The sequence below is a fragment of the Mercenaria mercenaria genome, chromosome 2 (genome assembly GCF_021730395.1).
Source record: "Mercenaria mercenaria strain notata chromosome 2, MADL_Memer_1, whole genome shotgun sequence".
In the NCBI taxonomy this organism is placed as follows: domain Eukaryota; kingdom Metazoa; phylum Mollusca; class Bivalvia; order Venerida; family Veneridae; genus Mercenaria; species Mercenaria mercenaria.
Window position 1 is genome coordinate 98,496,920 of NC_069362.1, and position 26,539 is coordinate 98,523,458.

The 26,539-nt window shown below is 36.0% G+C and overlaps 1 protein-coding gene across 1 annotated transcript in view; it reads right to left on the reverse strand.

Moving 5' to 3' along the window:
• The window catches only part of LOC123564683 (cytoplasmic phosphatidylinositol transfer protein 1-like), a 58,860-nt gene that overhangs the window by 15,886 nt on the left and 16,435 nt on the right, over nt 1-26,539 (reverse strand). Inside the window, exons 2-9 of the mRNA XM_045358427.2 lie at nt 21,894-22,042; nt 21,510-21,598; nt 19,625-19,632; nt 13,775-13,846; nt 11,493-11,591; nt 9,652-9,711; nt 4,766-4,861; nt 2,313-2,376 (exon numbers count right to left, since the gene is read on the reverse strand). Of these exons, the coding sequence (XP_045214362.1) occupies nt 2,313-2,376; nt 4,766-4,861; nt 9,652-9,711; nt 11,493-11,591; nt 13,775-13,846; nt 19,625-19,632; nt 21,510-21,598; nt 21,894-22,042 (637 nt within the window). The remainder of the gene's footprint in view (nt 1-2,312; nt 2,377-4,765; nt 4,862-9,651; nt 9,712-11,492; nt 11,592-13,774; nt 13,847-19,624; nt 19,633-21,509; nt 21,599-21,893; nt 22,043-26,539) is intronic.

The following is a 26,539-nucleotide window of genomic DNA, read 5'->3' on the forward strand; positions in this document are numbered from 1 at the left end:
TCACTAGATCAATTTCAAGGTCAAAGTTCATTATGGTATTCAAAACTATGCATGTGCTTCAAATTTGGAGGCTGTTAGCTTGAGAAATATGAAAGTAGATAATAGGTAAAAATCAATGTCAAATTTCAATTCAGAACACAAAAATATGCATGTGGTCTAAATTTGCAGCCTGAAGCTTCAGAAATGTGAAAGTAGGTCACTAGGTCAATCTCAAGATCAAAGTTCATTTCGGTACACAAAACTATGCATGTGGTTCAAATTTGAAGGCTGTAGCTTGAGAAATATGAAAGTAGATTACTAGGTCAAAATCATGGTCAAATTTTATTTTGGAACACAAAACTATGCAAGTGGTCCAAATTTGAAGCCTGTGCCTTCAGAAATGTGAAAGTTGGTCACTAGGTCAATCTCAAGATCAAAGTTCATTTTAGTACACAACCTATGCATGTGGTCCAAATTTGAAGGCTGTAGCTACAGAAATGTGAAAGTAGGTCACTAGGTCAAGATCAAGGTCAACTCATGTCAATGTTCATCTTGCCACTCAAAACTATACATGTGGTCCAAATTTGAATGAAGTATTTTAACGTTATGGACATAAAGATTTTGTTAAGTTTTTCCCTATATAAGTCTAAATGAACCATATGACCCCTGGGGCGGGGCCATATTTGACCCTAGAGGGATAATTTTAACAAACTTGATAGAGAACCACTAAATGATGCTACATTACAAAATATCAAAGCCATAGTCTGTGGTTTGGACAAGAAGGTTTTCAATGTTTTTCCCTATATAAGTCTATGTACACCATGTGACCCCCAGGCGGAGCCATATTTAACCCTAGGGGAATAATTTGAACAATCTTAGTAGAGGACCACTAGATGATGTCATATACAAAATATCAAAGCCCTAGGCCCTGTGGCTTTGGATAAGAGTTTTTTTAAAGTTTTTTCCTATATAAGTCTATATAAACCATGTGACCCCAGGGGTCATATTTGACCCCACGGAAATAATCTGAACAATCTTGGTAGAGGACCAATAGATTTTGCTACATACCAAATATCAAAGCCCTAGGCCTTATGGTTTTGGACAACAAGATCAGAAACCGTTTAACTGTTCCTGGCCAATGTGACCTTGACCTTTGACCTAATGACCTCAAAATCAATAGGGGTCATCTACTGGTCATGGCCAACCTAACTCTCAACTTTTCTGACATTAGGCCTAAGCGTTCTTGAGTTATTGCCTGGAAACCATTTTACTGTTCCTGGTCACTGTGACCTTGACCTTTGACATACTGACCTCAAAATCAATAGGGGTCATCTGCTGGTCATGACCAACCTCCCTATCAATTTTCGTGATCCTAGGCCTAAGCGTTCTTGAGTTATCATCCGGAAACCGTTTTACTGTTCAGGGTCACTGTGACCTTGACCTTTAACATACTGACCTCAAAATCAATAGGGGTCATCTGCTGGTGATGACCAACCTCCCTATCAACTTTCATGATCCTAGGCCTAAGCGTTCTTGAGTTATCATCCGGAAACCGTTTTACTATTCAGGGTCACTGTGATCTTGACCTTTGACATACTGACCTCAAAATCAATAGGGGTCATCTGCTGGTGATGATCAACCTCCCTATTAACTTCATTATCCTAGGCCGAAGCGTTCTTGAGTTATTGCCTGGAAACCATTTTACTATTCAGGGTCACTGTGACCTTGACCTTTGACATACTGACCTCAAAATCAATAGGGGTCATCTGCTGGTCATGACCAACCTCCCTATCAACTTTCGTGATCCTAGGCCTAAGCGTTCTTGAGTTATCATCTGGAAACCGTTTTACTGTTCAGTGTCACTGTGACCTTGACCTTTAACATACTGACCTCAAAATCAGTAGGGGTCATCTGCTGGTCATTACCAACCTCCCTATCAACTTTCATGATCCTAGGCCCAAGTGTTTTTGAGTTATCATCCGGAAACCATTTTACTATTCAGGGTCACTGTGACCTTGACCTTTGACATACAGACCTCAAAATCAATAGGGGTCATCTGCTGGTGATGACCAACCTCCCTATTAACTTTCATGATCCTAGGCCCAAGCGTTCTTGAGTTATCATCCGGAAACGGATTGGTCTACATTCTGACCGACCGACCGACATACCGACCGACATCTGCAAAACAATATACCCCTCCTTCTTCGAAGGGGGGCATAAAAATGGAATTCATGCTCCTAAAGGGCCGGAAAATATAACATCTCTAAAGTTTAATTTGCAGCTATTCTCATTTTATGATCTTCAAGACAAAGACCTCAATAAAATATACCTACCTATCCATTCATCTAACCATGATATAGCTTGTCTGTGACCAAGAAGGTTTATATCTCTACATGCCTGAAATCAGAAAGTTATAAAACGTCAAAAACAGTAAAATGTTCTAGAGGGTTTATCTGACATAGTGACCTAGCTTTTTTAACTAAGATAACCTAGTTTTGAACTGGACGAAGACTTCATAACGGCAAACATTGTGATAAAAGTTTCACGAAGATTCAGTAGAAATTGTGGCCTTTTAAAGCAAAGCTTTTCTATGATTTGACCTAAAGGCCTTATTTTTCACCCTAAGATGAATAATCAATTGGTTTCAAATTTGACACAGATTTCATTTATATGACAAACATTCTGCCCATGTTTCATATACATCTGACAGAAATAAAATAATCTGTCACTGATTGTAGATGCAAGCTCTGTTAAGTTCCTACAACAAGAGGGCCATGATGGCCCTATATCGCTCACCTGTTATCATTGCACTTGAGGACAAGAAGGTCCTCAGAAAAAATATCTAAGTCCAAAGGACAGGAACAACAAAGGAAAGAAATTTAACCAAAAAGAAAAACAAAATTCTTACAAGGTACAGATATGTCAAAATACACCTAAAAATTGGAGGTACCATCCATGTTGTACCACAGAAAAGTGGTCTCGGTTTTTCCCTACGGCCAATAATAAAAAAGTTACTAAAAATAGGCTATTTATAGTAACGTAAAAGGGAAGTAATTCAAAAGAAAATTATTGTAAGTTAACAAAAGAAGGATCTGCCAAATAAATCTGTTGACATAAATGAAATTTTAGATCAGTATCTTCATTAGTTATGGAGATATACCCATTTTAATTTGAAATAAAGGGAGGTAATTTGACATAAAATCAGTCCATAGTTATCTACCCTGATTGGCTCGGTCCAACTAATGACAATAATGAAATTTCAAATAAGTCCTGTAGGTACTTACTGATATAAATCCATTTTGACTACAATCAGGGGAGGTAATCAGATATAAAATAACTCTGGAAACTACGATTGGATTTGATTTGTCATGGAATCCAAGATTTATTGTTGTTGAAGATATTTTGGAATTTTGTATCAAATAAAACCATAAATGAAGTCTCTGTATGGTTGCAAAAGCCAGAATAGCCGATTTTGGACATTTAAGGGGCCCTAACTCTGGAACCCATGATGGAATCTGGCCAGTTTAAGAAAGGAACCAAGATCTTGTGGTGATACAAGTTGTGTGCAAGTTTGGTTAAAATCAAATTATAAATGAAGTTGCTATTGTGCAGACAAGGTCAAAATAGCTAATTTTGGCCCTTTCAGGGGCCATAACTCCGGAACCCATTATGGAATCTGGCCGGTTCAACAAAGGAACTGAGATCTTACGGCAACACACATTTTGTGCAAGTTTGATTAAATTCAAATCATAAATGAAGCTGCAATTGTGCAGCTAAGGGCAAAATAGCTAATTCTGGTCCTTTCAGGGGCCATAACTCTGGAACCCATAATGGAATCTGGCCAGTTCAAGAAGGGAACCAAGATCTTATGGTGATACAAGTTGTGTGCCAGTTTGGTAAAAATCAAATCATAAATAAAGCTGCTATTGTGCAGACAAGGTCAAAATAGCTGATTTTGGCCCTTTCAGGGGCCATAACTCTGGAACCCATAATGGGATCTGGCCAGTTCAAGAAAGGAACCGAGATCTTATGGTGATACAAGTTGTGTGCAAGTTTGGTTAAAATAAAATCATAAATGAAACCACTATCGTGCAGACAAGAAATTGTTGACGGACGCATGGACACACGACGGACGAAAGGTGATCACAAAAAAAACAGTTACCAGATAGTGAGATATTCTAATTTGCAAACCAAAGTACTTTATTTGCAGTGGACATCCTTAAACAGAAATTGCATCATAATGTTTTAAAGATGCACAACAACAACCCTCTGGTTTACATTCATAATTTCTAGTGCAATGTTATATTTTTTCTGTAATATAACTTTTTCTGACCCAGTTTCAAAATTTGACCTAGATTTCATTGGACAAACATTCTGAACTTATTCAAGATTTAATAAATAAATGCATTCCGACCAAGTTACATAAAGATTTGGCCAAAACTGTGACCACTGGAGTGTAAACAGTAAATATGCTGACCGCGCATAAAATGGATAACAGACAAAGGCTCTAATGGTATCATAATAGCTCACTTTGAGCACTTTAGGGAGTTTTCAGGAAAACCAGAATAAAAACTTTACTGAACATTTTACGCCTAGAATATGGGGGAGACATTACAACATGGTTTTAACATTGTAGTATCTCAATGGTCAAGTCGGCAAAGAGTAAGACCAGGGCTTGTCAGTCTGAGCTCTCATTCCTCCAACTAAAATCAATAGCATTCTTTACTTGATATGACAAATTAACCTCTTGTTTTTTTTTTAAAGCAGGTTAAATTCAGAATTATACCTTTTGTGCATATCCTTCTACTTTAGTCTGGAAACCCCAGACTTCAAAATAACAACGGACAACCTTGTATGAACACATTATTGGTTTGGAGGTATCCTGAAAAATATGTAAATACAAACACCATAAAATATACAACAAGGCTATAAACACTGAGAGAATAATCCTTTACGACAGAAAAATTAATGATATTAAAAGGCAAACAAGCAAATTCGATGAAAAGGGTTTGTGGTGAAAAGTTAAGGAGGTTACTAAGAGGCAAATAATTTCATTAGTCAAAATCAATTTAACAGAAAATGAATGCTATTTTTTGGTGGTGGGGTGGGGGGGGGGGGGCAGCGGGGGTGACTGTGTGAGGGTACAAACATCATATGTTGATTATAAATATTGATGGAAAATTAACAAGAGCACCGCCTTGCGGGTGCTGATGCTCATCTGATTTTTTTTTTTGTATACAGTTGAACTTCAATGGCTCGAACTCGGATCTTTCGAACATCCGGGATCGCTGGCACTCTTCTCCCGGTCCCGAATTTATTCCTTCTTTATTCTATATAGTGCTCGAACTTCGAAAATTCTAACTCTCGAACTCATTTGGTGGTCCCCACGGCTTAATTACAGTGATAATTACACCTATTCAGTCGAACAGACAATTTGTCGCCAGAATGGCTTGTGTTTACAAAGTTGTTCACACCTCTGCCTGACATTCGCTAAGCTTCCCCTTTAACCGACGTTTCACACGCTTATGTAATTAGCGTCGGTATACGACAAACAAATTCAATAAAGTGACTTTCGTTCACTCCAATGCTTCAATTTATACGAATAGAATTATTTAAAATAATTGAGCAATGGCTGTCTTTATTTTTACTGCATAAGAACGGGAGATCCGATGTTCATGCTGCTTTAGCATGGCTGAACAACTTAGAAAAGGACCCGGAAACGGGGGCATATCTAAGTCGGCTACTTGAAAGCAATCTATTTGATAATATTTGATAATATTTGTACTGGACTATAATTCATAAAGGTTTGCTTTTCATTTGATGTGATGTTGCCTTCACCAAATTTTTATGATCATGGTAGTGTTTTATATGTGTTTTTCTTTCGTATCTATGTCATGTTTGAAAATAAATAATAAAGCATATTTCAGCGTTCGTTCTTTATTTATCATCGTATCGTACACACATTTAGGTACAGTATGATAATATATTACGATGTAAGGTTTGTAACACATCATGCCCTTGAATTCCCAAATTCAAAATGGCCCCCATTTGGATAGCTCGAACAACGGAAAACTCGAACTAATTTCCACGGAACCCTCGAGTTCGAGCCATCGAAGTTTGACTGTAATAGAAAAATTGTCCTACCCGTGACTTTCTAAGACCAAAAAGGGCCATAATTCTTGCAAAAAGCAAGTTGGAGTTATGTTTCTTGATGTACATAGTCAGCTTATGATGGTGAACAACTGTTGCAAGTTTCAAAGCAATAGCTTGAATAGTTTAGGAGAAAAGCTGACCTAAACATAAAACTTAACCAATAAATCTGATATTTTCTAAGTCCAAAAGGGGCCATTAGTCTTTCAACAAGAGCCATGTCAGACATGGCTAATCCCCCCACCGGGCATATCATAATTGAAGGATGTGGTCCGCATCAGGGGTTTTAAGATGTGGAAGAAAGAATAAGTCAGTAGTGAGGTGGTTTACTGCTAAATTTTATTAATTTTCATGAAGAGTATAACTATGATGTTTTTCTATATGGCTACTGTAAAAAGAAGGAATGGAAAGCTAACAGGGAACAAGAGTGCCAGAATGTCACAATATATGCCCGTCAAAGCAAATTTCTTTACTCTAGCAGCTGTATTTGCAAATGGAATGTTAATTTTGTGGTTGTTTAGTAATCATTGTAAGTCTTTTGTTTTTTAAAGTCCACAAAAAACTCCTTACTAGGTAGAGATACCTTATATATAATAAAATTAATAAAATACACCTAAAACTGGAGAGTAACATCTATGCTGTACCACAGAAAGTGGTCTTGTTTTTTCCCTAGGGTCAATTATAAAAATGTTACAATATAGTTATTTATAGTAACAACTAAGGGAAGTTAATCTTTATAAAAAAAAAAAAAAAAGAAAAAAAAATTGTAAGTCCACACAAAAAATCTTTATCAGGAAGAGACTGGTCAAAATACACCTCAAAATTGGATTTAGCATGTTTGTTGTACTACAGAAAAGTGGTCTCGATTTTTCCCTACGACTAGTAATGAAAAAGTTACAATAAAAGCTATTTAAAGTAACAACAAAGGGAAGTAATTCTAAAGAAGGGAACTGCGCATGACACTTCGTCTCATGATAGTGTATAATTGTGCCAAGTTACATCAAAATCCCTCCATGCATGAAGAAGAAATGCTTCGGACAAAGTCATTCTTGTATCTGACCTTTGGCCTCTAAGTGTGACCTTGACCTTAGGCCTAGTGAGCTGGATCTTGCGCATGACACTCCGTCTCGTGGTGGTAAACATTTGTGCCAAGTTATATCAAAATCCCTCAATGCATGAAGAAGAAATGCTCCGGACAAGGTTTTTATTCTGGTATCCTTTGACCTCTAAGTGTGACCTTGACCTTAGACCTAGGACCTAGTTCTTGCGTATGACACTCCGCATCGTGGTGGTAAACATTTGTGCCAAGATATATCAAAATCCCTCCATGCATGAAGAAGATATGCTCCGGACAAAGTTCTTTAAGAAAATATGATAAAGGGGAATAACTCAAAAAATAGGCAAGGTAGAGTTATTGTTCTTGCACACTGCACTTCCTCCAATGTGTTCTATCAGTGTATGAAGTTTGAAGAAAATCCCTCCAGTACTTTTGGGTTATGCTCCGGACAAAATGTTTTAAGAAAATATGATAAAGGGGAATAACTCAAAAAATAGCAAGGTAGAGTTATTGTTCTTGCACACTGCACTTCCTCCCAATGTGTTCTATCAGTGTATGAAGTTTGAAGAAAATCCCTCCAGTACTTTTGGAGTTATGCTCCGGACAAATTTTTTTAAGAAAATAAGATAAAGGGGAATAACTCAAAAAATAGGCAAGGTAGAGTTATTGTTCTTGCACACTGCACTTCCTCCCAATGTGTTCTATCAGTGTATGAAGTTTGAAGAAAATCCCTCAAGTACTTTTGGAGTTATGCTCCGGACAAATATCGTTGCGGACGCACGGACGGACGGACGGACGGACGGACGCACGGACGGAGAGCATTTCTAATATCCCCTTCACCTTTGGTGGGGGGATAAAAAAGCAGGACAGAGTTACGTTTCTTGCTGTACATGGTCAGCTTATGATGGTGAACAAGTGTTGCAAGTTTCAAAGCAATAGCTTTGATAGTTTATGAGAAAAGCTGACTTAAACATATTACTCAACCAAGAAAACTGATTTTCTAAGTCCAAAAGGGGCAATAATTCTTGAAAAAAGCAGGATGGAGTTATGTTTCTTGACATACAGGGTCAGCTTATGATGGTGAACAAGTGATGCAAGTTTCAAAGCAATAGCTTTGATAGTTTAGGAGAAAAAGTTGACCTAACATAAAACTTAACCAAGAAATCTGATATTTTCTAAGTCCAAAAGGGGCCATAAATCTTGCAAAAAGCAGGATAGAGTTATATTTCTTGCTGTACAGGGTCAGCTTATGATGGTGAACAAGTGTTGCAAGTTTCAAAGCAATAGCGTTGACAGTTTAGGAGAAAAGTTGACCTAAACATAAAACTTAACCAAGAAATCTGATATTTTCTAAGTACAAAAGGGGAAAAGGGGCCATTAATCTTGCAATAAGCAGGATGGAGTTATGTTTCTTGCTGTACAGGGTCAGCTTATAATGGTGAACAAGTGTTGCAAGTTTCAAAGCAATAGCTTTGATAGTTTAGGAGAAAAGCTGACCTAAACATAAAACTTAACCAGGCAACGCCGATGCCGATGCCAACACCAACGCCGACCAGGTGATGACAATAACTCATCATTTTTTCCCCCAAAAAATCAGATGAGTGGGGGGGGGGGGGGGGGGGGGGGGGGGGGGGGGGGGGGGTGATGCATGCTTAGGGTGGTGGGCATGACTGGGTGGAGGAGTGAGGTGGGGGAATGGTACAACTTTGCATGTTGAAAAATATTCATGGAAGGTTGGAAAAAAAAAAACCGGAAGGAAAAATTATCTTTTTTTTTTGGGGGGGGGGGGGGGGGGGGGGGGGGGGGGGGGGGGGGGGGGGTGTGACCAAGGCAAGTTGGTGACCAGGTGTGGGTACACAACTTCACATGTTTATAATAAATGTTCATGGAAAAGAATGAAAGATGTTTAATGAAATTCTACCAATTGGTTGGTTTGTTATGTACAAATCTGTAGATTTTTACACAATTAAAGGGCAATAACTCTAAGGAAAATTGACCAATTAAAAGACAGACATCATCAAAGTATGCTGGTTCATATTTATTTCAAGTTTCATGAAATTCTACCAGCTTGTTACTGAGAAATTGCTGCATACGTGGATTTTTCATTAAATCAAGGGCAATAACTCTAAGGGAAATGGACCAATCAAAAAAAAAAACTCATCGGCGGGGGATAATAAACAGTCAGAGAGAAAAAAGGAAATTATTACAAAATTGATTGGTATTTTGTAGGCTAAAGCAATTTTCATGTAACATTCCAACTTGACATGTGTGGATCTTGCTAATAATACACTTGTGCTATCCAAGTAAAAAAACTGACCTTTACAAACAAAAATAAGTCTTTTCATGAAAGATGAAAATATGTGTTTTTCATACAGCAATAGGCAAGAATCCAATTAATATATTATGTATCTTATTTACAAATGGTTGCGATGTCCCTGCACTTACTTAAACTGATAGAAACCTACCCTCCAGTCTTTTCCTAGAGGTCCTCTACCCGTTTTACTTGATTTGAACTTTGTGAGATCCTGAAAATCATTAACATGAACAATCTTTTAACAACAGAACAAAACAGAAATTTTTTGAAAAATCGTAAAAAAAAATAATAGCTCAGAGATACCAAATTACTGACATTTTATTTTTATAAGTACAAGTATCCCTATATACAACATATCCATCATTTGAAAGGATAAAAAATTGTTGTCACACTTATGAAATATGAACAAAATGAACATTATGCAATGAGTATTTACAAATATCTAATATTATTATATCTTTGAAATGCAAGATATATATTACATTTTGATGTTTTACTGTGAGTATATGGTCATACTGAAATATTTTACCTCCGTAGTGATACCTTCAAATAAGTAGCTTTAACCTTTATTTAGCCTGCTGGCTGCAAGTGATTTTGCCTTTGCAACCAGTGCAGACCTAGCCGTGGCGGCTGATCATGGTCTGCACTGTTCGCTATTCAGACAGTAGATTTTCAGTGATCACCCCTTCAAATCATAAATGGTACTGCCCAAATTGAATGACAGACCAGTCCATTTTAGATATTTAGCAGGGTAAAGGTTAAAGTCATATACACAAGGCAGTCTGAAAGACAGCTAAATCCCCCGCCACTCTAATAGATGGTGAAAGGGTAAAACTTTGACCCTGAGCTGTGATCTTGACCTTGAACTGACATGGCTGACTTATGAAATATGCACATCGTCTTGATAAGGTGATTATTTGACCCAAGTTTCATGAAAATCCTTCAAGGGGTTTAAAAGATACAGAGCTCAATGTTTTTTTGACCTCGAGTTGTGACCTTGACCTTGAGTTGACATAGCTGACTCATGAGTTCTTGATGAGGTGATCATGAGACCCAAGTTTGATGAAAATCCTTGAAGGGTTTTAGGAGATACAGAATGGACACAAAATTGAAGGCTCAAACTTTAGACCCTAAGGTGTGACCTTGACCTTAAGCCTGCATGGCTGACTCATGAATTCTGCACATCATCTTGATGAGGTAATCACTTGACCCAGGTTTCATATGAATCCTTCAAGGGGATTAGGAGATACACAGCGGACACAAAATGGAAGACTCAAACCTTTGACCCTAAGGTGTGACCTTGACCTTAAGCCTGCATGGCTGACTCATGAGTTCTGCACATCATCTTGATGAGGTAATCACTTGACCCAGGTTTCATATGAATCCTTCAAGGGGATTAAGAGATACACAACGGACACAAAATGGAAGACTCAAACCTTTGACCCTGAGTTGTGACCTTGACCCAACATGGCTGACTCATGAGTTCTGCACATCATCTTGATGAGGTGATCACTTGACCCAAGTTTTATAAAATTCTTTCAGGGGGTTTAGGAGATACAGAGTGGACACAAAACAGAAGGCTCAAACCTTTGACCTTGAGTTGTGACCTCGACCTTGAGCCGACATGGGTGACTCATGAGTTCTGCACATCGTCTTGATGAGGTGATCATTTGACCCAAGTTTCATGAAAATCCTTCAAGGGGTTTAGGAGATATGGAGCAGACACGAAAGTGTTACGGACAGACGGCAGGACGGACGGAGACCATTCCTACAACCTCCCACCACTCGTGGCGGGGTATTAAAAATCATATGCAGAATGCACATTCATGCAAAGATTCATTACGATCTATACAAGGCTGTCAATCTGCTAAAGCTAATTTAACAATGACAAAGCAAAATTTGAAGTTTTATTCTAACCTTTCAGCTTTAAAGCTTGACCATTTTTCAAGTCTAAAACTACCAATCTTCAAAGTCTTCTAAAGTACTACCTACCTCTTCTTTCTTATACTTGCTCTCATCTATTGGATCATTTACTATATCTATAAAATCTACTTCACGTACACTCAACTCTTCTTCTGTTAAATCTAAACACTGAAAAAAGAAGAAATGCTTTGAAACATAACAGACTGAAACTAGAGCTATCTCTGTAAGTGATTAATACCTTGCAAGACTACTTTTGTCGGAGGAAGCTAGTGCTTTAACTATGCAATGACTGGACTGACCCTGTAAGAGTTTAATTACATGTCTTTGTATTCATGTGTATGGAGACTTACTGAAATCTCTCTAAGAGATCAGAAATAGTTTGCACCACAATTTTTTTGCAATGGACCAACAGACGGCATGACCAATAGTAAAACAGTTCATACCTTGTTAAAAGCTTGTTTGTTATTTAACTGAAATACAAAACAAGAGCTGTCCGTAAGACAGCAAAGCTCGACTATTCAAAATATTGTCCCAGAAGCAGGAAAATATTACCCAAAAAGGTTAAATACCAAAAGATTTTTAAGTTCAAAAGGGGGAATAATTTGACCAAAATGCATATCAGTTATGGGACTTGCTGCTATCAACTAGTTTTATAACCCCGAAGGCACATGTGAAGTTTCAATTCAATATCTGCATTAGTTTTGGAGATAGAAACTTGCATGTAAAACTTTAACCAGAATTTTCGAAGTCCAAAAGGGGGCATAATTTGCCCAAAATACATGCCAGAGTTAAGGGACTTGATCCAGTGAGGTTAGTAATTGATCTAGAAAAAGAAAAAATAAGTTTCAAATCTATATGCCTTTTAGTAATAGCTGTATGTACTTGCACGCAAAACTTTAACCAGAATTTGCTAAGTCCAAAAGGGGAAATAATTTGGCCAAAATGAAGGTCAGAGTTATGGGACTTGCTGCTATCAACTAGTTTTATAACCCCGAAGACACATGTGAAGTTTCAAATCAATATCTGCATTAGTTTTGGAGATAATAACTTGCATGTAAAACTTTAACCAAAATTTTCTAAGTCTAAAAGGGGGCATAATTTGCTCAAAAAACATGTCAGAGTTATGGGACTTGACCCAGTGAGGTTAGTAATTGATCTAGAAAAAGAAAAAATAAGTTTCAAATCTATATGCCTTTTATAAATAGCTGTATGTACTTGCACGCAAAACTTTAACCAGAATTTTCTAAGTCCAAAAGGGGGCATAATTTGGCCAAAATGAAGGTCAGAGTTATGGGACTTGCTGCTATCAACTAGATTTATAACCCCAAAGACACATGTGAAGTTTCAAATCAATATCTGCATTAGTTTTGGAGATAGTAACTTGCATGTAAAACTTTAACCAAAATTTTCTAAGTCTAAAAGGGGCCATAATTTGCTCAAAATACATGTCAGAGTTATGGGTCTTGACCCAGTGAGGTTGGTAATTGATCTAGAAAAAGAAAAAATAAGTTTCAAATCTATATGCCTTTTAGAAATAGCTGTATGTACTTGCACGCAAAACTTTAACCAGAATTTTCTAAGTCCAAAAGGGGGCATAATTTGGCCAAAATGAAAGTCAGAGTTATGGGACTTGCTGCTATCAACTAGTTTTATAACCCCGAAGACACATATGAAGTTTCAAAACAATATCTGCATTAGTTTTGGAGATAGTAACTTGCATGTAAAACTTTAACCAAAATTTTCTAAGTCCAAAAGGGGGCATAATTTGCTCAAAATACATGTCAGAGTTATGGGACTTGACCCAGAGAGGTTGGTAATTGACCTAGAAAAAGAAAAAATAAGTTTCAAAGCTATATGCCTTTAATTGATGGCTGTATGTACTTGCATGCAAAAACTTAACCAAGGTGTGACGCCGACGCCGACGCCGACGCCAGGGTGAGTAGAATAGCTAGACTATTCTTCGAATAGTCGAGCTAAAAACTATAATAAACTACCATATTTCTGATCAGTACTTGCCCTTAAGTTATGGACTTTCGATCCAATCCATGTTATAAAAGGGATCTGTTACTGTATGTCTCAGAATGGACGAGTCGCCCATATGGGTTACTGGTGGCGACTAATTAAACTTCTACCAAACAAACAATGTCTCAGTAGGGCTTTTAGTCTGAATACACGAGACAGGTCAGTTTATAGAGGTATAATAAATATGTTTAAATATCTTTCACTTGTGAACACAAGATCTTACATATTCACACATGGCTTCCCCACTTGTGAAAATATTGCTTTTGTGTTCTCTCAGTGTATGATATTTCAAACTCAGAATGAACATAAAATATCCTGTATTTACTTACATTTTCTGTGGACCCATTATTATTTTCGTATTTTGTTGATATATTGATGACAAATCTTGGAATGAATGAACACTGAAAACATACAAGATGAAAACTGCAACTGAAAGTTAGAAGTATGCAGTATACATAAATTAAATATATTACATTGTATATATCTGGTGTAATAATAATATAACAAGAGGGTCATGATGACCCTGGATCGCTCACCTGAGTTATATGAGCTACATGTTTCAAATGTCAAACTGATGCTAAAATATTAAGAAAGTCAGTAGGTCGCATTCATGGTCAATGAAATTCAGTTTTACGATCGGTGTGCAAAACTGTGTAAGTCATCCAAATTTCAAGGCTGTACCTTAAACAAGAGGGCCATGAAGGCCCTGTATCGCTCACCTGACCTAAAGATCATCAAGATTAACATTCTGACCAAGTTTTACTAAGATATGGTCATAAATGTGGCCTCTAAAGTGTTAACTAGCTTTTGATTTGACCCCATGACCTAGTTTTTTACCCCACATGACCCAGATTCGAACTTGACCTAAAGATCATCAAGATAACATTCTGACTAAGTTTCATGAAGATACAGTCATAAATTTGGCCTCAAGACTGTTAACAAGCTTTTCCTTTGATTTGACCCGGTGACCTAGATTTTGATCATGCATGACCCAGATTCAAACTTGACCTAAAGATCACCAAGATTAACATTCTGACCAAGTTTCATGAAGATACAGTCATAAATGTGGCCTCTAGAGTGTTAACAAGCTTTTCCTTTGATCTAACCTAGTGACCTAGTTTTTTACCCCACCTGACCTAGATTTAAACATGAACTATAGATCATCAAGGTTAACATTCTGACTTAGTTTCATTAAGATAAGGTCATACATGTGGCCTCCACAGTGTTAACTAGCTTTTCCTTTGATTTGACCTGGTGACCTACTTTTTGATCCTACATGACCCAGATTCAAACTGGACCTTGAGATCATCAAGATTAACATTCTGACCAAGTTTCATTAAGATATGGTCATAAATGTGGCCTCTAAAGTGTTAACTAGCTTTTCCTTTGATTGACCTGGTGACCTAGTTTTTTTCCCCCACATGACCCAGATTCGAACTTGAACTTGAGATCATCAAGATTAACATTCTGACTAAGTTTCATGAAGATACAGTCATAAATGTAGCCTCTAGACTGTAAACAAGCTTTTCCTTTGATCTGACCCGGTGACCTAGATTGTTGACCCCGCATGACCCAGATTCGCACCTGACCTAAAGATCATAAAGATTAACATTCTGACTAAGTTTCATGAAGATATAGTCATAAATGTGGCCTATAGAGTGTTAACAAGCTTTTCCTTTGATTTGACCTAGTGACCTAGTTTTTTAACCCACCTGACCCAGATTTTAACACGAACTATAGATCATCAAGATTAACATTCTGACTTAGTTTCATTAAGATAAGGTCATACATGTGGCCTCTACAGTGTTAACTAGCTTTTCCTTTTATTTGACCTGGTGACCTAGTTTTTGACCCTACATGACCCAGATTCAAATTGGACCTTGAGATCATCAAGATTAACATTCTGACCAGGTTTCATGAAGATACAGTCTTAAATGTGGCCTCTACAGTGTTAACAAATTTTTCCTTTGATTTGACCTGCTGACCTAGTTTTTGACCCCAGATGACCCAATATCGAACTCATCCAAGATTTTATTAAGGGTAACATTCTGACCAAGTTTCATTAAAATTGGGCCAAAATTTTGACCTCTAGCGTGTTAACAAGCTTTTTCTTTGATTTGACCTGGTGACCTAGTTTCTGACCTCAGATGATCCAATATTGAATTCGTCCAAGATTTTATTGAGGGTAACATTCTGACCAAGTTTCATTAAAATTGGGCCAAAATTGTGACCTCTAGAGTGTTAACAAGCTTTTTCTGATTTGACCTGGTGACCTAGTTTTTGACCTCAGATGACCCAATATCAAATTTGTCCAAGATTTTATTGAGGGTAATATTCTGACCAAGTTTCATTAAGAATGGGCCAAAATTGTGACCTCTAGAGTGTTACCAAGCTTTTCCTTTGATTTGACCTGGTGACCTAGTTTTTGACCCCAGATGACCCAATATCGAACTCATCCAAGATTTAATTGAGTGTAACATTCTGACCAAGTTTCATTAAGATTGGGCCAAAATTGTGACCTCTAAGAGTGTTAACAGTCAAATTGTTGACGACGACGGACGACGGACACAGGGCGATCACAAAAGCTCACCTTTGAGCACTTTGTGCTCAGGTGAGCTAAAAACAAGAAAGTAGGTCAGCAGGTCAAGGTCACAGTCAAGTGACATCATATTACTTGGGGTCATCAGGTAATTATAACTAAACAGTCTTGGAAATAGGATCAGATAGTTTTTTAAGCATTTTTTCCTATATAACTCATATAATAACTAAGTGACCCCAGGGCGGGGCCTCTTTTAACCCCAGGGGCATAATTTGAACAATTTTGATAGAGGACTACTAGGCAATGCATCATACCAAATATCAAAAGCCTAGGTTTTGTGGTTTCATACAAGAAGATTTTTAAAAGTTTTTTCCTATACAAGTCTATATAAAATTTGGGACACCCAGGGCAGGGCCTATTTTCACCCCACGGGTAAAATTTGAACAATTTTGGTTGAGGACCATAAGACAATGCTAAAAACCAAATATCAAAGGCCTATGTCTTCTGGTTTCAGATAAAAATATTTTTAAACTTTTTTTTTCCTATATCAGTCTATGTAAAAATTCGGACCCCCGGGGCGGGGCCATATTTGACCCTAGGAGGATAATTTGAACAATCTTGGTCACACTGGATAACTGGCTATCCTGACGCCCGCTGGACAAAAAACCCTGCTGGAAATGTAACCCAGCTGTAAATCGGTAGGTGAAGTTTTTCATTTATTTTTATTGAAACGAAGTCAGTTCTTGCAAATCAACTTGACAGTTTTGTCAAGGAATAAACATGGCTTATATTTACAATTTCTGGGCAAAAAACAATTGTTATGTTTTTAGATATTCGCTAACAATTTCTTCAGTTTGAAAAATCGAGCAAAAATCAAAGTTTTGCACAAATTGTTTAGTCTATGAATAACCTTTGAAAACTTTTATCATCTGGTTTATCGGATGTGTCCTTTCGGAACACCTGTGTGAAGTTTCCGGGTTCTACGTTATTCCTGAAAAAATATATTAGCCGTTTAATAGACATGGTCGAAAAAAACAAAACATTTTTCAAACTGAAGAAATTATTAGCGAATATCTAAAAACATAACGATCGTTTTTGGCCCAGAAATTGCAAATGTAAGCCATGTTCATTCCTTAACAAAACTGTCAAGTTGATTTGCAAGAATTGGCTTCGTTTTATTAGAAATAAATGAAAAACTTTACCTACCGATTTACAGCTGGGTTACATTTCCAGCGGGGTTTTTTGATTTGCAAGAATTGGCTTCGTTTTATTAGAAATAAATGAAAAACTTTACCTACCGATTTACAGCTGGGTTACATTTCCAGCAGGGTCTTTTTTTTTTTTTATGTTTAGGTCAGCTTTTCTCCTAAACTGTCAAAGCTATTGCTTTAAAACTTGCAACACTTGTTCACCATCAACAGCTGACTCTGTACAGCAAGAAACATTCCTGCTTTTTGCAAGAATTACGGCCCCTTTTGGACATGGAAAATATCAGATTTCTTGGTTAAGTTTTGCGTTTAGGTCAACTTTTCTCCTTAACCAGCAGTCAGGGGTGTAACTGTTTCAAGTTATGGCAGTTTATAACCTATTTGAGTTATTGCTTATATTTTCATAACTTGTTTCAGTTATCATAAAATATTACAAAGCCCTCCTGTGCCAATTCTTCATTTTGAATGTGACCAATGCAATTATTTCCTGAATCCTTGAACTCTTATCTTTCCAGCTATGCAGAGGCTGATAAAGATTTACACAAAAGGTTTAAAGCTTATAATAAAACTCTTAGCATCCCATTATGCTTATCAGGTCATGATCAGACTAAACGAGAATTTGATTAACCACAGATTGCTACTTATTTCACTGTATAGGTCACTTTGTGAGAACAGCAAAAAGACTTTTTTTGAATAACTTACCTGAGTTAACTAATATTTTATAACTTATACAGGTTATAAAATGATTGAAAAAATAACTGAAATAGGTTACATAACTTATAACAGTTACACCCCTGACTGACCAGTCAAAGCTATTGCTTTAAAACTTGGAGCAGTTATTCAACATTAAAAGCTGACTCTGCACAGCAAGTACCATAACTCTACATTGCTTTTTGCAAGAATTATTGCATCTTTTGGACTTAGAAAATCAGATTAAATTATTTTCTTGGCTAAATTTTGTGTTTAGGTCAGCTTTTCTCCTAAATTATCAAAGCTATTGCTTTAAAATTTGGAGCAGTTATTCATCATCAAAAGCTGACTCTGTACAGCAAGAAAAATAACTCCATCCTGCTTTTTGCAAGAATTACGGCCCCTTTTGTACTTAGAAAATATCATAAAAACAAACGAATAGGACAATACTTCTTTTATACAGAGACAAAAAAATCAGATGAGTGTCTGCACCCACCAGGCGGTGCTCTTGTTTCTATATGCCACAAAAAAGGTGATTTTCCTATCACAGCCAACTTACAGAAAAACTTGATTAGCAAAAGTCAAGCGAACCACTTTATCTTTTTTATTTGCTGAAGTGTCTCAGTATATCCCAAGTGTGGATTTAAGCCTAAAATCCGAAGAGTGAACATTTTTGACAGATTAAAATTGAAACATAATATATAGGTAATTTTGTCAAAATATTTGGCTTACTTCCCTAGCAAAACTTTATATCAGTAGTATTTATAACTATTGCTGAAGTCGTCTGACTGGATGACAGTCAAATTAAAAAGCTGTCAACTTTGTTCAACTGTTTATTTACTTTTTTTTTTTTTGAAAATCTACAAATTCAAACATGACCTGATGTCAAATATTCATGCCCAAACTTTGTGGACTATTTGCCAGATTGAACCATTTGAGGTATACTAGCAAAAATGTTTTCAAGCGGGCATGCCCAACCCCCACACACCCATGAACTAAATATCCTGGATCAGCCCCTGTATACTGAAGCCTTGAATAATCAGCCTAAAGTGAAATCAAATTCTACATTGTCAAAAAATATGGGTCCAAAGTTTCCAAACATGCGTAAGTATCTTAATGAAAAACTGTGCTGCTTCAAATCTGAAGTTATATAACCATATTCCTAGAATAAAGGTTTGAACATGCTGTTCATATGAGAAATTTCAAAAGATACAGTACAGGTACTAGTATGCAAAATTAATACACAGAAGAAAAAGAGATGCCACTGGAAAAAGACCAGCGTGGAGTGCTCTTGTCTGTGACCTCACTCTTGTGCTTGACAAACTTCTTGTAATGCTGCACACTAAAATTCTATAAAGTTTCATTTGGATCCCTTGAATTTTCAAAAGATACAGCTGTGACACAAAGTGTTATAAATGGATGGAAAAAAACTAAGATAACGAATGAACTTAACAAGCAAACAGATAGTTACATTACTATTGCCTCCCTTTGGAGACATAAAAGTATGATTAAGGTAGTGGCCCTGTAATGGAAATTGAAAACTTCTTGCAGATTGTGTCTTCTCCACAGAAGTTTGGGTTTTCTCCAGTATTAATGGAAAGCCAGCTGTTCATATTAACTAGCTACATTATTGTCTGATTGAAGGACATCAATTGCCATAGAAGAATATGTAAGCAAACAGAAATTATCAACTGTCATTTAATATGCGTGCACTACCTTAAGAAAATACAATATATACTTACAGTATATTCTGCAGAGTGGGGAAAACAGCACATGCAAAGAAGAAAAACATATACAAAACATTAAAAGTTGTAATTGTGATATATGAACATTTTCATCTATTGAAATATTGTAATACCAGGCAACATAATTTTTTTCTTAATACTTTATGGCTTTATACCGCAACCAATCTATTACAACAAGCATGCAGTGAGGACTTGCAATTTCAACATAATGCAAATAACAAGTTTTGTTGAAAATCTAAATGTTAAAGTTGATACATTGTGATGTATTTCTCATTCTAGACTGCATCAGATAGTGCAGACTTGTCTATACATACACAAAATATAGCAAAACACTATACACTGTATCATGTGTCATTTTACAAACTGTTTAAATGAAATTGTAATTTGACAAACACAGCCAATGCTCGACAATACGAATTGTTGTCCCAGAAGCAGGAATATTATCCTAAAGGCTAAAATATCTATAGAGTTTCAATCCAATATCTGCATTAGTTTAGGAGATAGTAACTTGCAAGCAAAACTTTAACCAGGATTTTGTAAGACACATGTGAAGTTTCATTAGTTTTTGAGAGAGTAACGTGCACACAAAATTCTAACCAGGATTTTCTTAGTCCAAAAGGGAGCATAATTTGACCAAAATATAAGTCAGAATTATGGGACTTGACCTAGTGAGGTTTGAAATTGACCTAGAAAAAGAATCAATAAGTCTCAAAGCTATATGCCTTAGAGTAATAGCTATATGTACTTGCAAGCAAAACTTTAACCAGGATTTTCTAAGTCCAAAAGTGGCATAATTTGGCCAAAGTGCAAGAAAGAGTTATGGGACTTGATGCTATCACTTAGATTTATAACCCAAAAGACACCTGTGAAGTTTCAATTCAATACCTGCATTAGTTTTGGAGATAGTGACTTGCATGTAAAACTTAAACCAGGATTTTCTAAGTCCAAAAGGGGACACAATTTGGCCAAAATACATGTCAGAGTTATGGGACTTGACCTAGTGAGGTTGTTAATTGACCTAGAAAAAGAAAAAATAAGTTTTCAAAGCTATATGCCTTTAATTGATAGCCATTTTCAAAGCTATATGCCTTTAAATGATAGCCATATGCACTTGCATGCAAAATTTTAACCAAGGTGTAACGCCGACACCGGCGCCAGGGTGGGTGGAATAGCTAAACTATTCTTTGAATAACAAAGATTTGCAGAAATTTTATGAAAGTATTTTTCTCCAAAACAAAGGTGTGTTGCATAAGCATTTGCAGCAGGAAAGCATATTGCATAAACATTTTCAAAAGGATTAGAAATGGCTCTAAGATATGTGTAAACTTGACAACAAGACTGAAAGTCACTGTCTGTGCATGGTCTCACTGCTGACAACATTTTATTCAAAGTAAAAAATTGATAAAAGAAATAAAAATATATGAAGTAGAAAAAATATTAGCCCTATCTGATCTTGGTTTTCACCATATGACCTTGATCTTGAATACGGTTGACATAATGTTATGTTCTGCACCATGTCTAATTAGAGCAAATTAACATCTTTGCCAAGTTCTTTGAAAAGATACAAACAGAGGGCACGAGTTTGTGATGGACAGATGATCAAACTGAAATTTTTTTTGCCCAGAATGGGGGCAGGGAAAGTAGGGATTGTTGAAGTGGTAGAGGAGGTAGGGAGGCGAGGAATGGTAGACATAATTAGACTGACTTTTTCGAAAAACTCAGATAAATACTACTTTTATTGGAAAAATTTATGGCTTAGCCAAAGATTTAACCTCATTAGACTTAATTCCACTAAAGTTAGGTCATGCAGAAGAATATACCTTAATTAGGAGCTTTAATGTGTTTTTATACATCTGCCCTAATGCCATACTTATGAGCTTACCTGTAATGGTGTGAGGATAATAATTCCAAGCCTTTTCTGTGATGTAAAATATGGCTGGTATCAAGGATCGGATCCAACCTGGTAATTTGCTGAAAATGTACAATATGGGAGGTTGTGATATCATACGTGTATGAGCAAGTGTAAATGTAGGATTTTATTCTTTATTTCAATAAGCGTTTTGATGTGTCAAAATTTAAACATTAACATGTTCCAACAATTCAGCCAAACACATTAATTATGTTCTTGTAAAACCAACATCTGAAGTTTAAAACATGTAGACTTATGTGTAGCAAACAATTAAATCTACCAGACAAAACTGGAAGTGATTCACAGAAACTTATTTGAAAATCTAGCATGTTTTGCAGCTACTTGCTGTATACAAACCTTGATAAATGTATTCTTTTCTCTGTAAACTGGCCCTTCCCATATTCCGGATGCTCACATGGTTCATTTGTCACAACCTCAACACCTTCACCTTTCTGACTTTGCTCATGACTGTGTTTGGCTATCATAAACAACTGTCCTATACGATACTGAAAATAGAAAACCAAAATATATCCATTTTGATTTTACAGTATAAAACAGTGTGAGTTTTACAGTACTAAACAGTGTGAGTTTTACAGTACTAAACAGTGTGAGTTTTACAGTATTAAACAGTGCGAGCTTTACAGTACTAAACAGTGTGAGCTTTACAGTACTAAACATCGTGAGTTTTACAGTATTAAACAGTGCGTGTTTTACAGTACTAAATAGTGCGAGTTTTACAGTACTAAACAGTGCGAGTTTTACAGTATTAAACAGAGCGAGTTTTACAGTATAAACAGTGCGAGTTTTACAGTATTAAACAGTGTGAGTTTTACAATATTAAACAGTGTGAGTTTTACAGTATTAAATAGTGTGAGAAAGTATGATGACAGAACATTAATATCCCACACACCCAACAATCAGTTTTGTGAAGAGGGGAATGGAGATGTAAAGGGGTAGAAGTCTTAAATTTACAAAACAATTGGCGGTTCAGACGATTTTAAAAGCTTCTGTATAAAATTCTAGTGATTTTTATAACAGTGTATTTAGTGTTCACAATCAACTGTTAGGTACAGAAAACCTTAACATTAATATATCTTGTATTTCTGAGATGCCTGGTGCCATGAATTTGGGTGCTATTTTTTTTTCACTCAATTTTTTCTATCGCATTGTTCACTTTAATAATAAGTTTCAGAAAGTTCACAAGGACAATAAAAGAACAGTTAATCAAAGGTACTTTTAATTTAAATTACAAAATGTGAAGTGTTATCAATACACAAATTTGCTTACATAGATGAGAAATAGTTCCACCTAAGTAAAATATAGCACAGAATTTATTGCACTTGAACAAATACAACAAACACTAAAATCACTGTTATATGGGTACCCTCTATGAAATTAACAAGGCGAAAAGGGTACAGTAAAACTGTAATAAAAGCTATATATTAAACACTGGGCATTCACTGAAATAATTTCTGAACTGAAGTAAGAAAAACATTGGTAAGTTTTGATGAGTATTGCATTTTATATGTGGTGATCATTTAAACTGGTTATTTTCTACTGACCAGTCCACAAGCACCAGTAACTGACAACTTCTCTACAACAAGAATGGGGAAGATTTATCAAAGTAGACTTACTGTGTTACTTTGTTTTTAGTCAATCCTTACGGAAAATATACAGTGAATACAGAATTTGAACCTTATTGACAACCCACTAATTAAAAATTGTGGTCTTAATTTCATATTTGTTAGTAATCAGACAAACATATGAATAATTTTTGGAATCTTAAGCAACCAAACAAAGACAGAATAAAGGTATATTTTGATTAACCAAAGCCATGATCAAAGTCATAAAGCCAAGCAAAGACACAAACAAAGGCATCTCCAGAAACCAAACAATTTAAAACGAACAGAGGCATCTCCATGTACTCTTATATTTTTTCACTGTAACTGTTTCCGACTGAATGGACAATAAATCAGTGCATTTCTTATCTGAAGACAAGAATCAATACAATAGTACACATCTAACAAGTTGTCTCCCAGAATATCTATATCAGCTGTGCAGTAACTTTGAGGCACATTTTTTTAACCCCGATCTCTAATGGAACTTTAATTATGCAGGTGAATGGGATGTATATTTCAATCTGATTTACTCAGATATTTTGTCAGAAATCGCATAAAATGCATTATTTTGTCTTGTATATTTTCAATATTTCTCGTTGAGGACCCTGAACCCCCATCACATTATTTCCCCCTTTTCTCAGTAATTTCAAAATTTCTCGGGTTGGACCTTGAGCCCAAATCTCTAACTGTACTCTTGTAAACGAATAGGATGTACATTTCAACCTGATTTACTCAGATATTTTGTCAGAAATTGTGTAAAATGCACTACTTTGTCTGGTATAATTTCAACAATTCTCGGAAAGAATTAACTCCAATGATGCAGGCAAATAGGATGTACATTTCAACCTGATTTGCTAAGATATTTTATCCGAAATGGTGTTAAACGCACTATGTTGTCTTGTGTAATTTCAAAATTTCTCGGAAAGAATTAACTTCAATTATGCAGGCAAATAAGGTGCACATTTCAACCTGATTTGCTAAGATATTTTGTCTGAAATGGTGTTAAACGCACTATTCTGTCTTGTGTAATTTTAAAATTTCTCGGAAAGAATTAACTCCAATTATGCAGGCAAATTATAAGGGTGTACATTTCAACCTGATTTGCTCAGATATTTTGTCCGGAATGGTGTTATTTTAACGCACTATTTTGTCTTGTGTAATTTCAAAATTTCTTGGAAAAATTTTAAACTCCAATTATGCAGGCAAATAAGGTGTACATTTCAACCTGATTTGTTAAGATAATTTTGTCCGAAATGGTGTTATTTTAATGCACTACGGTATTTTGTTTTGTGCAATTTCAAAATTTCTCGGAAATAATTAACTTCAATTATGCAGGCAAATAGGGTGTACATTTCAACCTGATTTGCTAAGATATTTTGTCTGAGATGGTGTTAAACGCACTATTCTGTCTTGTGTAATTTCAAAATTTCTTGGAAAGAATTAACTCCAATTATGCAGGCAAACAGGGTGTACATTTCAACCTGATTTGCTAAGATATTTTGTCCGAAATGGTGTTAAATGCACTATTTTGTCTTGTATTATTTCAAAAATTCTCAGGGAGGAACCTGAACCCTCATCTCTTTATTTCTCCATTTTTATCTGTATAATTTTATAATTTCTAGGAGTGGACCCCGAACGCCCATCTCTTATTAAACTCCAATTGTGCAGGCAAATAGGGTGTATATTTCAACCTTATTTGCCGAGATATTTTGTCAGAAATGGTGTAAAATGCACTATTTTGTCTTGTATATTCTCAAAAATTCTCGAGGAGGACCCTGAACCCTCACCTTATTATTTCCGCCTTTTCTGTATATAATGTATAGTTTTAAAATGTCTAGATTATAGACCCGAATGCTCATCTCTAACTGTACTGTAAACATACAAGTAAACAAGAGCACCGCCTTGCGGGTGCTGACGCTCATCTGATTTTTTTTGTGTAATAGAAATATTGTCCTACCCATGATTTTCTAAGTCTAAAAAGGGCCATCATTCTTGCAAAAAGCAGGATAGAGTTATGTTTCTTGATGTACAGTGTCCACTTATGATGGTGAAAAACTGTTGCAAGTTTTAAAGCAATAGCTTTGATAGTTTATGAGAAAAGTTGACTTAAACATAATACTCAACCAAGAAAATGATTTTCTAAGTCCAAAAGGGGCAATAATTATTGCAAAAATCAGGATGGAGTTACGCTGCTTGCTGTACAGGGTCAGCTTATGATGGTGAACAAGTGTTGCAAGTTTCAAAGCAATAGCTTTGATAGTTTATGAAAAAAAGTTGACCTAAACATAAACTTAACCAAGAAATCTGATATTTCTAAGTCCAAAGGGGCATAAATCTTGCAAAAAGCAGGATGGAGTTATGTTTCTTGCTGTACAGGGTCAACTTATGATGGTGAACAAGTGTTGCAAGTTTTAAAGCAATACCTTTGATAGTTTAGGATAAAAGCTGACCTAAACATAAAACTTAACCAAGAAAACTGATTTTCTAAGTCCAAAAGGGGCAATAAATCTTGCAAAAAGCAAGATGAGTTATGTTTCTTGCTGTACAGGGTCAGCTTATGATGGTGAACAAGTATTCCAAGTTTCAAAGCAATAGCTTTGACAGTTTGGGAGAAAAGTTGACCTAAACATAAAACTTAACCAAGAAATCTGATATTTTCTAAGTACAAAAGGGGCCATAAATCTTGCAAAAAGCAAGATGGAGTTATGTTTCTTGCTATACAGGGTCAGCTTATGATGGTGAACAAGTATTCCAAGTTTCAAAGCAATAGCTTTGATAGTTTAGGAGAAAAGCTGACCTAAACATAAAACTTAACAGCAACGCGACGCAGACGCCGACGCCGACGCCGACGCCGACAACGCTCAAGTGATGACAATAATCATCATTTTTTTTCAAAAAATCAGATGAGCTAAAAAGGTTGCAAAATTTAAACGTTTAGTCTGAAATGGCTAAAAAGGCATTATTTTGTCTTGTATATTTTCAAAAGTTTGCGGCTGGATTCGGAACCCCCATCTCTAATTGTACTCAAATTATGCAGTCGAGTTATGTGTATACATTTCAACCTGTTTTGTCAGAAATTGCTTAAAATGCACCTTTTTGTCTTATATGACTGCAGTTAACATTTCTCGAGGAGTACCTCTGCCCTACATGTACGTAGTCCAATTATCAGGGCTAGTAGGATGTACTTCTGACCAGAATATGTTAGCTCAAAATGCCCTATTAGGATGCACAATTTAGTCTTGTAGAATTTCAAAATTTTACTGTGAGACATTATTTACCTTTGCCTTAACATATGACACAATTCTAAATGCTTCATACAGAATGAAAAATAACTTATCATAACTAATGATGACTTGTAAAAATTTAGTCTGTCCCTTCAAGCCC